This window comes from Candoia aspera, chromosome 16, assembly GCF_035149785.1.
Source record: "Candoia aspera isolate rCanAsp1 chromosome 16, rCanAsp1.hap2, whole genome shotgun sequence".
NCBI classification, from domain to species: domain Eukaryota; kingdom Metazoa; phylum Chordata; class Lepidosauria; order Squamata; family Boidae; genus Candoia; species Candoia aspera.
The window spans coordinates 10,602,722-10,615,809 of record NC_086168.1 but is presented as its reverse complement, the minus strand read 5'-3'; the positions used below and the strand labels follow the sequence as shown (position 1 = coordinate 10,615,809).

General features: G+C 50.7%; 2 protein-coding genes and 1 non-coding gene across 4 annotated transcripts in view; 2 read left to right on the top strand and 1 right to left on the bottom strand.

Annotated features, from left to right (window-relative positions):
• The first annotated feature begins 129 nt into the window (after nt 1-129).
• COQ4 (coenzyme Q4) overlaps nt 130-13,088 on the top strand; it is a 94,268-nt gene continuing 81,309 nt past the window's right edge. Inside the window, exons 1-8 of one of the 2 annotated variants that reach the window (XM_063316302.1) lie at nt 130-307; nt 982-1,097; nt 2,168-2,332; nt 2,950-3,046; nt 3,504-3,606; nt 4,334-4,463; nt 6,409-6,502; nt 7,486-7,633. In XM_063316302.1, coding sequence (XP_063172372.1) covers nt 1,010-1,097; nt 2,168-2,332; nt 2,950-3,046; nt 3,504-3,606; nt 4,334-4,463; nt 6,409-6,502; nt 7,486-7,633 — 825 coding nt within the window. In that variant the 5' untranslated portion in view covers nt 130-307; nt 982-1,009. Of the gene's footprint in view, nt 308-981; nt 1,098-2,167; nt 2,333-2,949; nt 3,047-3,503; nt 3,607-4,333; nt 4,464-6,408; nt 6,503-7,485; nt 8,503-13,088 lie in introns of those variants that run through there. The other variant, XM_063316303.1, reaches the window with a different exon arrangement.
• On the bottom strand, nt 9,449-9,542 carry TRNAR-UCU (transfer RNA arginine (anticodon UCU)). The gene is made up of 2 exons: nt 9,506-9,542; nt 9,449-9,484 (listed from the first exon to the last, which is right to left on the bottom strand). It is a non-coding gene; the product is annotated as a tRNA-Arg (tRNA).
• The window catches only part of SLC27A4 (solute carrier family 27 member 4), a 99,465-nt gene continuing 96,624 nt past the window's right edge, over nt 10,248-13,088 (top strand). The window contains exon 1 of the mRNA XM_063316278.1: nt 10,248-10,321. The gene's annotated coding sequence lies outside the window, so the exon portion shown is untranslated. The remainder of the gene's footprint in view (nt 10,322-13,088) is intronic.

The window sequence follows — 13,088 nt, the reverse complement described above, 5'->3', positions numbered from 1 at the left end:
GCCGCCGCCCTCTGCCAGTGCAGCCGCCTCTCCGCTCCTCCGGAGCACTGCCGGGTTCAGCCCGGCAGGAAATTGGCTCCCGCCGGCAACACGCGGCCCGGCGCAAAGCCAACGGGGCTGCGCGCACAGTCGGGCGCGCCCGCGAGCGTGCCCAGCGGTGGGGCGGGGAGTACTCGGGTCAGGGGCCGCCAGGAGGGCCGTCTGCAAGCGGCGCCCCCCGGCCCGACGGCGGGCGCCTGCGAGCCCCCTCGCCCCCAGATCCAGGACCCTCCGGGGTGGGGAGGATCGGCGCGCAACGCGGCCGGAGGTCAGTCGTTCGCGCAGAGGAGCGGCGCCTTCCCCTCGCCGACCCTCCCACCCTCCCCGTTGCCCCGGCAGGCTGGGGCGGATGGGTACTGGAGGGCAACGAGGTGGCGCCGCCAGGGTTGGGCTGCAAAAACCCGGACGGCTTTGGCAGCCCAGCTCTAGTGGCATGATCTCTTTCGCTGCCCGGAGGGGGCCTTTGGGGCCCGCTGGCCTTGCGTGCGCGCTCATACGTGGAATAAATTTAAGTTATCCGCTTTGAACTTTGACTTTTCTGTGCTGGCCGGGAAGGGTGGAAGGAAGCTGGTCCGCCCCGCGCGGAAGCAGCAGTCGGGGGTGACCTATATGCATGGCGCCCCTCCGCTTTCTCCATTTTGCTATGGATAACGGGGGATGACACCGCCCGTCAACGCCGACCCGCAGCAACGTGGGAAAGGCTTGTTCTGTAAAACCCCAGCAAACTCTCTCTCTTCCTTGCATTCGAGATGCTGCCGTTCAGACGGTCCGTGTTTTGAGTTGCCACTAGACGGCGCTCTCCCGTGACACGCGTGTTCTGGCCAGGGAGTGGCGCTGCAGCGCGGCCAAACGCGGAAGCGTTTTCATCCCGTCCTTAGCTCCAAACGCCTTTGGCTGCCTTCCCTGCTCTGAAAAACGCCCTTCCGAAATCTTTCTGCCTAGTTTCACCTGGCGAAGGAAAATCCCGACCATGTATCTGCTGCTGTCGAGGCGTGCTCAGAGATTCCTGTCTGGCACAGTGAACGTGGGAAGCGTTTCTGAGCCCTGTGGGGTCCCAGGCAAGTCTTCCATCAACCCTATAGCCCCCAGGCCTGATTCCCCAAAATTCCACATTTTCTGGTCCCGATTAAAACAGTAATCCCTTCTGTTGTAGGAGAATGGATCATACAGTAGTCATGTTGTTTGACATGCCTTCTTACCAATACACGAATGTTAGTCATTGTACATTTAAATTCAACTTGTTTTTAATTTATGATACTTGCATGCTGCCCGACTCTCAAGGACGCTGGGCGGCTCACCACAATCGAAGTAAAATCACTAAAGTGTAAAAACTTTTTCTGCTCTGGCCAAGGCAAAACTGCAATATTTTCCTGGTGGTGACAGTGATGAAGATCCAGGGTAGGGAATGCGTGGCTCTTTGTGGTTGCAATCTTTAATCAAATCCCTGGTGCAAAGGAGTACAGGTTAAGAGTTAATCACGTCAAGGAGGAGTGCCCCTATAATTCCCAATTAAATTCAACAGGTTCGCAGTGTTGAAATGTAGCTTTGGTGGAGACAAATGTGAACAGAGAAAGAGGTCAAAGCTGAGGGCGCTTTTGTGCAAGTACCTTTCCTCCAGTTGGAAGTAGGAAACTGCACAGAGGTCGTTGAGTCATGAGAGTGGTACGGGGTCAACCAGCATCAGCCATTAAGCTCATCCCCCAATGTTGGTGACAGGGGCAAAAGAACAAAGGCTTCCAGTAATTTGTAGAAGGGAGACACTAATACAACAGTGTTTGTTTGTTTGTTTGTTTTATTTATTTATCTAATTTTTCCCCACCCATCTCCTTCCGTCGGGGGACTCTGGGCGGTTTACAACCATCGATTAAAAACCCTAACCATAAAATACACAGAATAAAATACAGTAATAAATAATAGAGGTAAAAATAAAGAATCCAAGTGGTTTATCACTAGGGCCCAAATAGTCTACATGCAGAATAATAGCTAACCCAGGAGAAAAGGGATCCAGTAAATGCTGCTTGTTTTGACCACACTCCAGGGCTTTGGGAAGTTGGAAAAAAAACTAATTAAGGTCTTGAAGTCTTTCTGATTCTCTAACCCTAACCAAAAACCTTTGTCTTCCATACAGGACTCACAGTCTGCCACGCCGGCCACCTCTCGGCCACCGAGAGCCCCACGGAAGAAGGGAGCCATTTCCCACTATATCCAAACCATATCCCCACCAGCCTCTTGCAGAAAGGCTTGCTGACGGCTGGCTCGGCCTTCATGGCTCTCTACAACCCCTATCGCCATGGTGAGCAGGGTGTTGGAGTGTTGTGGAAATGGTGAAGACCCATCAGCCACATGCCCTGATGGTCTACAGCTGTGTTTCTCAACCTTGGCCACTGGAAGATGTGTGGACTTCAACTCCCAGAATTCCCCAGCCAGCTTTCTCGACCTTGGCCACTAGGAGATGTGTGGACTTCAACTCCCAGAATTCCCCAGCCAACTTTCTCGACCTTGACCACTGGAAGATGCGTGGACTTCAACTCCCAAAAGTCTGGGACTTGAAGTCCACAGATCTTCCAGTGGCCAAGGTTGAGAAACACTGGTCTGCAGCCTGGTCTAGGTTGGATCACAAGTTCCATAATTGTATCCCAGTCCCACATGCCTGGCCCGTAAGATGCTGTACGAACACACGCATTTTCAGTGTTTCTGGGGCAGGAGGAGAAATCTAAGACTATTATAGCTGTGTTGCACAAATGTCTCCCTTCCTTCCTTCCTTCCTTCCTTCCTTCCTTCCTTCCTTCCTTCCTTCCTTCCTTCCTTCCTTCCTTCCTTCCTTCCTTCCTTCCTTCCTTCCTTCCTTCCTTCCTTCCTTCCTTCCTTCCTTCCTTCCTTCCTTCCTTCCTTCTTCCCTGCGTCTTCCAGATATGGTAGCTGTTCTTGGGGAGACAACAGGCTCCCTTGCCTTAAAAAATCTCTGGGAACAGATGAAGACTCACCCAGAAGGAAGTCAGGTCCTACAGTAAGTAAATCCGTTTCCTTTAGCGTGAAGCCTGGACAAGCTGATGGTGTGGGGATGGATAATCTTCTTTGTTGTCAAAGCCACCTGTGTGAATTAGTGAATACATTTTCACTACTCTTTCACTGTTGGGGGCATAAGGCCGGGGAATTGCACGTGTCGGAAACCAGCCCAGTTGAATTCTAGCATGACCAAGGCTGGTCTAGTGATATTGGTGGACTTCCCATGTTGTGCTTAAGCACTCACTGAAAAAGCCACCATTGAGCTAAAAAGGTGGATTCTTAGTTTACGAGCTACCGTAGCTGGGTTTACAGATCCCATTAACCCAACGGAACTTGCGATTCAGCTGGATTGGGGCCAGCGTATCTAACCTTTAAAGGGATGCCCATCGTCTCCGCTGTGTAATCAATGTACAGTTTCGCAGGCTGATCTGCCTGCGTTCTGTTGATTTCCTTCGCAGAGAACGGCCCCGGATCCGCCTTTCTACGCTGGACGTCGCTGGACTTCGGGCGCTCCCCGATGGGACTTTTGGCCGGGAATACATTCGGTTTTTGGATGATAATGTGGGTACCTTGTCAAACTGGGTTTCCGGGAGCATTTGTCCTGTGCTGCGTCATGAATCTGTTCTCATTTGAAAAGCAGAAGGGTTCTCATTCTTACCAAGCTGAGCAATAGCTGAAAATGGTATACAGGAAAGCAATTTTTTTTTTAGCCCTCCATTAGAAGGTTGTCTGCATCTGGACCGTTCTTGCTTAACCTCCAAATCCCAGGGATTTAAATAACATCTTAAGTAGTAACAGATAGGAATGAGTCTTTTACAAGGGTTCAGACGTAATGGAGGCACGCGGGTGGCTAATAGCAGCTTTTCAAAGTGCTAACTAAATAAAATCTCTGCATTCACGCTCCCACCAGCTGTAGGTGCATGGCCAAAGGCAAAGGACTATGGGATTTGTTGTCCAAAACATCTAGAGGGCACCTGGTTGCTGGCTTCTGGTTTAACCAGCAATAGGGGGGTACTCCAGCTTCCCTGCCCCATTGTTGGCTCCCTTGAATAGAGGTTGTTGGGAAGAACAACAACAACAACAACAACAACAACAATTTATGAAAGATGTGCGCTGCCCAACTCTCAGCAACTCTGGGTGGCTCACAACAGTCGAAGTGATTACAATAAAATCAATCTGAGAATCACACCGGGGGCCCGGCGTACGTGCAAGATCTGCACCTTCGCCCTCCCCAAATTCCGCCTAGGGAATTAATACCCGCTTCCCTTTTTTTCCCCCTGATGGGCAGAGGGTTTCTCCAGACACCAGGATGCCAGCCCGGTTTGTGGACAATGAAGAGCTGGCGTACGTCATCCAGCGTTACCGAGAAGTCCACGATCTGATGCACACCCTCCTTGGCATGCCCACGAACATGCTCGGTGCGTGCCTCACAGCCAGGGGTACCTCTTGCCGATCTGCATCTCGCTGCTCCGCGCCCCATAAGTGATTCAGGGCAGTGCAAGGACCGCATCCCTGGTTTGCGGGAAGCTGAGATCAGGCCAGAGGGGAAAATGAGTTCAGGTTCAAGGCTTGATTAAAATTCTCAGTATGCTGGTACTTTCATTTGCATAAGGGGGAAGCATTTTCAAATGAGGCTTTTATTGTGTCATTGCTCTGGAAACACCAGTAGTCTGGCCTTTACACATACCTATGTGATGTTCTACTTTCCCTAATTCTTACCAAAATCTTTAGATGCCACCTTCCTCTTCCTCTTCCTTCCTTCCTTCCTTCCTTCCTTCCTTCCTTCCTTCCTTCCTTCTCCTTCCTTCCTTCCTTCCTTCCTTCCTTCCTTCCTTCCTTCCTTCCTTCCCTTCTCCCTTCCCTTCCCCCTTCCCTTCTCCCTTCCTTCCTTCCTTCCTTCCTTCCTTCCTTCCTTCCTTCCTTCCTTCTTCTTTTTTTCTTTCTTTCTCTTCATCTTTTTCTTTCTTCATTCTTCTCTTCATCCTTTTCCTTACTCCCTTCCCTTCCCTCCCCCTTCTTCCCTTCCTTCCTTCCTTCCTTCCTTCCTTCCTTCCCTCCCTCCCTCCCTCCCTCTTTCTTTCTTTCTTTCTTTCTTTCTTTCTTTCTTTCTCTTTTCCTCTTCTTCCCTTCCTCATTCATAACCCTACAGATTAGCGTTCAGTTCTTAGAGGCCTACAGTTCATTTCTTCTTGGACCACCAGGTTGGGAAAGACTAGCCTGTGATCAACAGGTTAGTTAATAACCTCCGTATTATGTCCCTCAGAAGCGACTTATCTTTATAACTGCCCTACCCAATGGTGATGTCCACCCTTCCTGCTGCTGGACCGCAGATAAATGGTACTAATGATGTTGAAATTCGGACACAGCCACCTTTAGCCTACTTCCAGTTTCTGCCTGGGTTGTGATTCACTGGGATTTGCGGAGGAAGTGGCCATGTTGTTTTTCCAAATAGTTCTGAGCAATCAACACTCAGCCTGAAGCAAGAATGCTTTGCGCTCTTAAGGTGGAGAGGATGAGTCATGCCTGGTCTCTTTCTCTCCTCATGGCAACAGCCTGGCTAAGGGATACTGGCAGGCTGAAGATTATTTTTAGGCCAATGGGGGCTGAGACGTTTGACCTTCCACACACACTTTGTTCCCTCTTTCTGTTACGTTGGCCTTCTCTCTGACCTCCATTTGGCTGCGCCCTGCCAGGAAAATCCAAGAGCTGAGAGCTGATTCTCATTTGCAGTTTCGGTTAACGAGTTCCTCTTTTGGCCCGTTGGCTGTTAACCAGGTATGAGGAAGCCAGGGCCCCAGAGACACTTTTAATGGCCACTCCTGGTGGCTACAGCCAAAGAGGAAGGCTGGGTGAGTTGACGTTCACCAGTGTTTGTGGGAACCAACAGTTTCCCCAACTGGCAAGCTGGTGTCCTTACGCTCTGGATTTCAACCCATAGCCAAAGGTTACAAGTGTTGTACTTACTCACGGTTTGCAGAACACTCACACGCACCTTTGGGAGGTGGAGGACAGAGGGAAAGCCCTGCCCCATTGAAATCCAGGTTGATACCACTCTTCTGGAGCCTACCAACAGTGCGTATGTTTAATATCAGTCCTTCAAGCAAGGCTAGGTCAGGAAATACCACGCCTTTCCTTTGCCGATGCAGGCCGTAGTATCCGAATCTCAAAAGATTTTGCCTGCTGCTTATACCCAAGAGAGAGAAGGTGAGGCTAGTCTGAGTTTCTTTCTAACGTTTTCTTCCTGTCCGGGGCATAAAACATGTTTTTCTAACCACGGTTCCATCGCTTCTCCAAGGTCGTCTTGGTGGTTCTCTACTAATAGCAGAGGATTGATGTTCTTCTTTCTCTGATGCTGTTTCTTAGGGGAGGTTGTGGTGAAGTGGTTTGAGGCTGTCCAGACTGGTCTGCCCATGTGCGTCCTGGGAGCACTATTTGGCCCTTTCCGCTTAAACGCCCGGTAGGTTGAGAACCTTATAAATGCAGACTTGCTTGCCAGCATGTCTTCCAGCAGAAATCAGGGTCTTCACACCCACTGATACGTCCAGTGTTTCTCAACCTTGGCATCTTTGAAAAGTGTGGACTTCAACTCCCAGAATTCTCTGCTGGCTGGGGAATTTTGGGAGTTGAAGTCCACATTCTTAAAATGGCCAAGGATGAGAAACACTGGATACGTCCATTGCATTATGGAGCTTGGGTGACAACAGTCCTTGATTGATCAATTGATCTGTTAATTTCCAAGTATTAATCAGGCCCACTCTTGCCTTTCTCTTTCCAAGCAATCAGTTAGGTGATATCAACTGCCGTAACTTCTAATGTTGGGGGGGGGGTTAATCTAAAAAACCCCAAGAGGATGAAGGGGGTCAAGGGGTTGCACAAATGATGGGATTTGTAAAAGTCTTAACAAAACCATTCTGGTCAAAAAGCATTAAACGTTTCCCTTAATCAAGAATATCTCCAAATATATTAGGAAACTCTTGTCCTATTTACCTCGATTGCCCTTCGATTTTCTGCAGCTGTATTATCCATGCAGAAAGCCTAAGAATAAGCCATACACTGTTTTGCAGTGGATAAGGACCATTTGCAAGGTTGTAACAGCTAGGAAATCAATGGGAAAAGTCAGATAGAGAAGACAATATTGATGGAGCAGCGCGTCAGACTTTTAAACAATCCAGCCCTAAAAATAGTCCGTGAAAAAGGGCTGGGCATATAAAGCCTTCGTCCGATGCCTAAATTTTAATAGAGGATTAATCGCTAGGAGAACACTGGATTAAATAGGCCGACGCCTCTTAGAAGGCTTTATCGTTGGTGACAGGAGACGTGGAGGACTTTCACGAAAGAACTTCATAGGCCGGCTCTCCAGGAGCGAAGGAGACCTTTGAATTCAAAACATCGTGTCTTTAATCTTTCTATTTCCCCAACCATCTTTCTTCCTTTCCCCAGAAAGCGACACCTTCTGACCGCTGAGCTCATCCCCTGGGCCGTTCGGAGCGGAAGAAGTGCCACCTGTCTCCTGAACTTCTATTACGAGAAGCGTTGGGACCAAACTGTAGAGTCCCTTCGCCGCGAAATGGGCATCCTGCCCCCTCCTGTGATTGAGGTCTGAGCTTCCACAGCTGAAACAGGAGAGCACCTGGTGGAGCCAACAGCTTTCAGGAAGCCACAGAATTAAATCTTGGAAATTAAATCCACGTCCTCTGGCAAAGCCTGGGGCATTTCAGGGGTGGTCTTGTTGATCTGTTGGCATCCCCAGCTTCTTTTTCTGTCCTGGAATGTTAAGAGGGTTTAAAAGGGAAAAAAAAACAAGCATCAGAGCAAAAATCAGGAATGTTGAAACTCCGAATCTGTTCAACAATAAAAACAGGGAAAATATCAGTGGTCCAAAAGACAGGATGATGAAAACGGCTGCAAAAATTAGGTCTCGCCTCCTAAGTTTTGATTTTATTGCTGAGTCTTCGTGAGCCAAACCGTATAATAGCTTCTAGCACATTCATTCTCACAAGTACCTTTTGCGGTTTCGGAGCTGGGGGCCTTCAAAGTCTAGGATTCTCTTCAAAGCCTCCCGTCCCATCACTTCTGAACCATTTCTAATGATCTTCATCTCCTCCTCCTCCTCCTCCTCCCACCCAACCCCCCTGTCAAGTTGACTGTTTTATGCTTTCGGCCCGGCCTCGAAGCAGCCTAGAAAAGGACAGAAGAAATACTAATTCTGCTTGAGTTGTTTACAAGAGATCCCCTTCTCTCATCCAGATTAAATCACTGCAATAAATTGGATTACACAACCACTTGCATTATAGAGCAGGCACAAAAATACAGAGCTAATAACAGGCTTCTGAGGTGAGGTTGAATGCTGGTGCGATTCTCTTTATGTTCACAATGGGGTGGTGATATTTCCCAGATTCTATCTTCTGTTCCAGGGTTTCTGGTTCCTTAATCTACCCAGGATATTAAAAACCTTCTCCTTAAATATCTTCACGTTTGGTTTCTCAATTCCAGCTTTTAAATTAAATTTGCAAAATGGTGGAATGGATTCCTGTTGAACCTCCGTTCTGTTTCCTTGGGAAAGATGCCGGTTTCAGTGTTTGCAAACTGTGGTTTATACATGTCTGGTTCACATGATGTACTTAAGCCAGAAAGGTGGCTTGTTTGTTGTGAATCGCATCTGTGCTTGTTCAGCAAACTAGGGTTGAATAAATAGTGGGCTAACATCTGTGAGCACAACCTCAGTTTTGTTATGAATGATCTTGCTGTTAGAAATGGCTATTTGACTCTCCCCAATGGGGAAATATTTTTTATAGCCTCTAAAGATTGACTAGATTCGAGCACTGGGCTAAAACGTTTGCTTTGAACATTGTTTAAAGCTAGCCATCATAGCTTGTAAACCCAGCCCATTGTGGTTTATTCAGCAAGCCATGTTGAAACAAACCATGGCCTCGTGTGATGCCCAAACCCAGCCAAAGACAGCTTTATCATAATAAATATTTTGTTGAGCCTGAGTGAACTTCCCCTTCTCTCAATTCCTAAACGCTGCCCGCGCCTCCAGCGCTCGCCAAAACTTTTGCGCCTAGAAAAAGCGGTGCCCATCCCTTTTTATTCCCCGCTGCCTTCTCTTGCGGACCGGAGGGAGAACCGAAGCTTTTTCCTGCCTGGTGCGCCCGCGTGCGCCCCGCTGGCGTAAGGAACCCACCAAGACTTTCCATTCACGCTTGGCCAGGCGGAGAAGAGCTCGGGTGCCGCGCGGGGGGCGGGGGGCGGCCGGCGGGAGAAGCAAAGGAAGGGCCCCCCTCTCCCGCCCCGTGACAAAGCGCGGGAGCCGCAAAGGGCAACTTCCCCAAAACTTTTTCTTTTCTTTTTTAAATCGCGCCCCGACTCTTTTTTTTTTTGCACTCCGGGGCGCTGCAAAAGGCGACTCTGGTGGGACTCGAACCCACAACCTTTGAATGACTCCACCCCGTCATCGATCTAGAAGTCCAATGCGCTATCCATTGCGCCACAGAGCCCCACACGTTCTCGCAGCGCAGCCTGCCCGCCCTCTGCTCCGACCCGGCGGAGAGCCGCTTCCGCGACGCAGTCCCTACCATCGGCCTCGGAGACCGGGGCTGTGGGGCTTGGCGGGGCTGGGGGGCCCGGAGCAGAGCCAGCGCGCGCCCCACCCGCTTTGCAGAAGGGCGGTCGCCGCCCACCCAAGAGCACCCCCCCGCCCTCCCTGCCATTGCTTTGGCGTGCAACTTTGTCTTTTTTTTTCCCCCGGGCCAACTGGCGCAGTGGGGGGTGTCTTTATTTATTTACTTTCCCCCCCCGTGCAATTCCGGGGCGCTCCGCCGCTCCGTGGCAATTCTGCAGGGGGAGCCCCCGCCAAGCCCCCGAAGCGCAGCAACGCTTCCCCGAGCCTTCCCCCGCACCGCCACGTGGGACCGCCGGGGAGACTACATCTCCCGCCGTGCCTTGCGAGGGGAGGGGAGGGCGCCCCCTGGCTGGTCCCCGCGGCGCTGCAGGGCGGCCGCAGCATCAGTATCAGCATCCTTCGGGAGGCGAGGCTGCTTCGGAATTCCTCCTCCGCCTCCTCCTGCCTCCGCACGGGGAAGTCAGGTGCAAGCCGGGAGGGGAAGGAGGCGCCGGAGCAGCCCGCGGGTGGCTCAGCAGATTTGCGCTCTTCGCAGCCGCGGGAGGAAGAAGCGCCGGATCCTGCCGCCCGGGGGCTGCCGGGCAGTGGCTGGATCGGGGCAGGCAGCCCCTTCGCGTCCGGAGGGATGCGGTGCGTGCCCTCCGCTGGCCGGAGGTGGGTGGCAAGTGGCGCGCGGCGGGGAGGGATGCTGATGGGGAACAAAAGGGGGGGCACTCTCCCCCTTCTCCACACCCCCCACCCCACCCCGGGCCTGGAAACTGCATGGATCCAAGGAAGCAGCCCCCTCCTCTCCAATTTTGTATTCATAATCCGGAAATTGGGTCCAAGACGGGGGGAGAAGAGAAACAGTCTCCCCACCCCCTTTGTCCCTCTTTGGGGCATCAGATGGTCCTCCTCTGTGTAAAACCTTCCTTTATCTGCACCAAAGGAACGGGGGGGCTCCCTCCCGGGGTGGGAGACCACAGCTGCCTATCAGCACCCCCCCAGCATAGACCATGGGGTCCCCCATACCTAGAAGGTGCCAAGTGAGCAGTGCACCCTCCCTTTCCAGGCATTGCAGCAAAATCCTCCCCTCCCTGCCCTCCGGGCCATCCCTACTTTACTCAGAAGTAAATCCCCACTGGGTTGACTAGGGTTTCGCCAAACAGAAGGGTGGCATGTATGCGCATAAATGTAATATGCACCAGTGTATATATGTGTGCTAATAACACTTGGCTGAAGCCCCGTGTGTTGATCTTTTCGAAACAAGTCAGAATACTGGAGAAGAGGAGAAATGGGGACCTTTCCTGGTGGGTTTAAATCATCTTTAAGGAGCAGAGCATAAAATGCAGGAGGAGATGGCTGGAAGAGGCTTCACAAACTCCCCTCTGCCCAAACAGTAGGAAATACTTGGTGGGGCGGGGGGAATATAGCAAACTGGCCCCTTTCCCAACCCTGTCAGTTTGGAAACAGCAAGGTTGAGGCAGCCTTCCGTGGGGTGCCTTCAGAGCAGCCTTCCAGACTGTAAGGTCCATCATCTTCCAGCCAGCCTGCTGGGATGCCTGGCTCATGTGGAGATGTAAATATAAAGGCTCGTGTGTATAAAATATATATGAGGGCAGGAATTCACACTGACTTTTTCCATCTGGCTGTTCAGTGCATCAATCCCCAGTCGTTTTGGTCCCTCACTTAAAGTGGGCACTTTTTTGCCCCACAACAATTTCTTTAAAAAAAGAATTGGCATGGGGTGGGCAGTGGGAAGGTCTTAGCCAACATGCTGTGCTGCGAGATTTTGAATCACATTTTACAAGTTTTCCTGAGCAATTCCTTTTACCCTGACTTCTGCCTCTTTGAAGCTGAAACTTTCTTCAACCTTTGCAAAGCCAAAGAGAATTGTTTTGTTTTCTTCCTTCTCACCTGGAGTTGTGATGGCAAAAAAACCTCTAGTAAGTAAAGCCTCTTTAGATTCATAGAGGCCTCCTGCTGAATCCGTGGATAAGTTGAGATTGTGTGGCCACAGAAGGAAGTGGCTTGCTCTCGCTTTGAGATCAGCCAAGGCTAAAATGTGGTGGCCCACTTTGTGAATGATTAAGTCTTGGGGTGACCCTGTCTGTGTGATGAACTTAGGGTTCACTGTGTATGGGGAAAACAGAGAGTTGGGTGAATTCAGGAAACTTTAAAGAGGTTAGGAGGTTGTGTGAACATAGCCAGAGGCTGTTGATAGTAGAACGCTGGTCCAGAAGGTGGGATGGGGGGGAAAGAAGGTCAGTGAATCACGCTGGTTGCTGTTTTTAAAAAGATGGGCATTGAGGAATAAAGCTTGATATTCTAAGAGGGGAAATCTGTGAACCACATGATTAACATGCAGAAAATCCAGTTTAATTGTCAGCAATTAAAGAGTCGTAGGTACAAAGATGGGGGATACGGGCAGGGGCGAGGGGAGAGAAACATCTTAAAAATTGTTTCCAGCAGAGGAAATTCACACTGATGCACCGGTGATTGGCTCCACAGGAGAAAAGGGTGTCTCGATTCTAACCTAGCCTCTGCCACTGGGGTTGGCGAGCTGTGCGCGGGGCATAATTTTCTGCTTAGCCAAGTAGCGATTCTAATGGAAGGCCCACGGGGTAGGATTGCCAAAGAGCGAAACGGTGGTGGGTGGATTGGTGGGACATGGGGAGGCAAAGCGTCTGATCTGGAGATGAGGACTGGGTGTTGAAAGCCACCCTGAAAAAAAACAGATGCTTCAGCTGAAAATGAGAAAGACCGGTTAGCATATGCAAAGCAAGGAAGTGCTCACAGTCCTTGAGCATATTCATGAGGGCAGAAGCAGGGATTACGATCTACCGACTGAAGCTATTTATTAGTCCTGACTTGGCCTCCAGAGGGAAGCTCTGGGTACCGGGAACCAGCCCAGCAGAGCTCCAAATGGCCGTTGCCGACAGGTGGAAGACACAGAAGCAGCCCCACTGGGTTTGGGGGCAGATCAAAGCCACGGTAACTAACTAGAGATGGTGGAAACGGATCCCGCCCTTGGAGAGAGATGGGAGCGTAGATATTGGAAGAAGGAGGGAACCGTGGGGTGAGGAAGAGCCATGTAGGGGCGAAGGGACTGTGATTCTCATATTTGGGTTGGTACCAGCAGAAGAGGCTTTTTTCCAAGCTTTGGATCTAGTGGTTCCTGGCATCAAGAGCCTTTTGTGGTGAGACATAAAGCCAGGATGCCACTCCTGGGGGTAGCTTTTGGTAAAAGGGGGGAATCCTTCTGCATCCCCCTTCCCACCCAATTCCAGCAGGCGTAGGCTGGAATCTGCAGTCTCTCCTGTGGTTGCAAATCCTTCTCTCTGGGCCTCCAAGGTGCTTCAGGCAACCAGTGCTTTAATTTATTTATTTGTAGGCACAGAGGGGGGACCCAGTTTTGGCTGGTGTCTTCTGCCACCTGCCC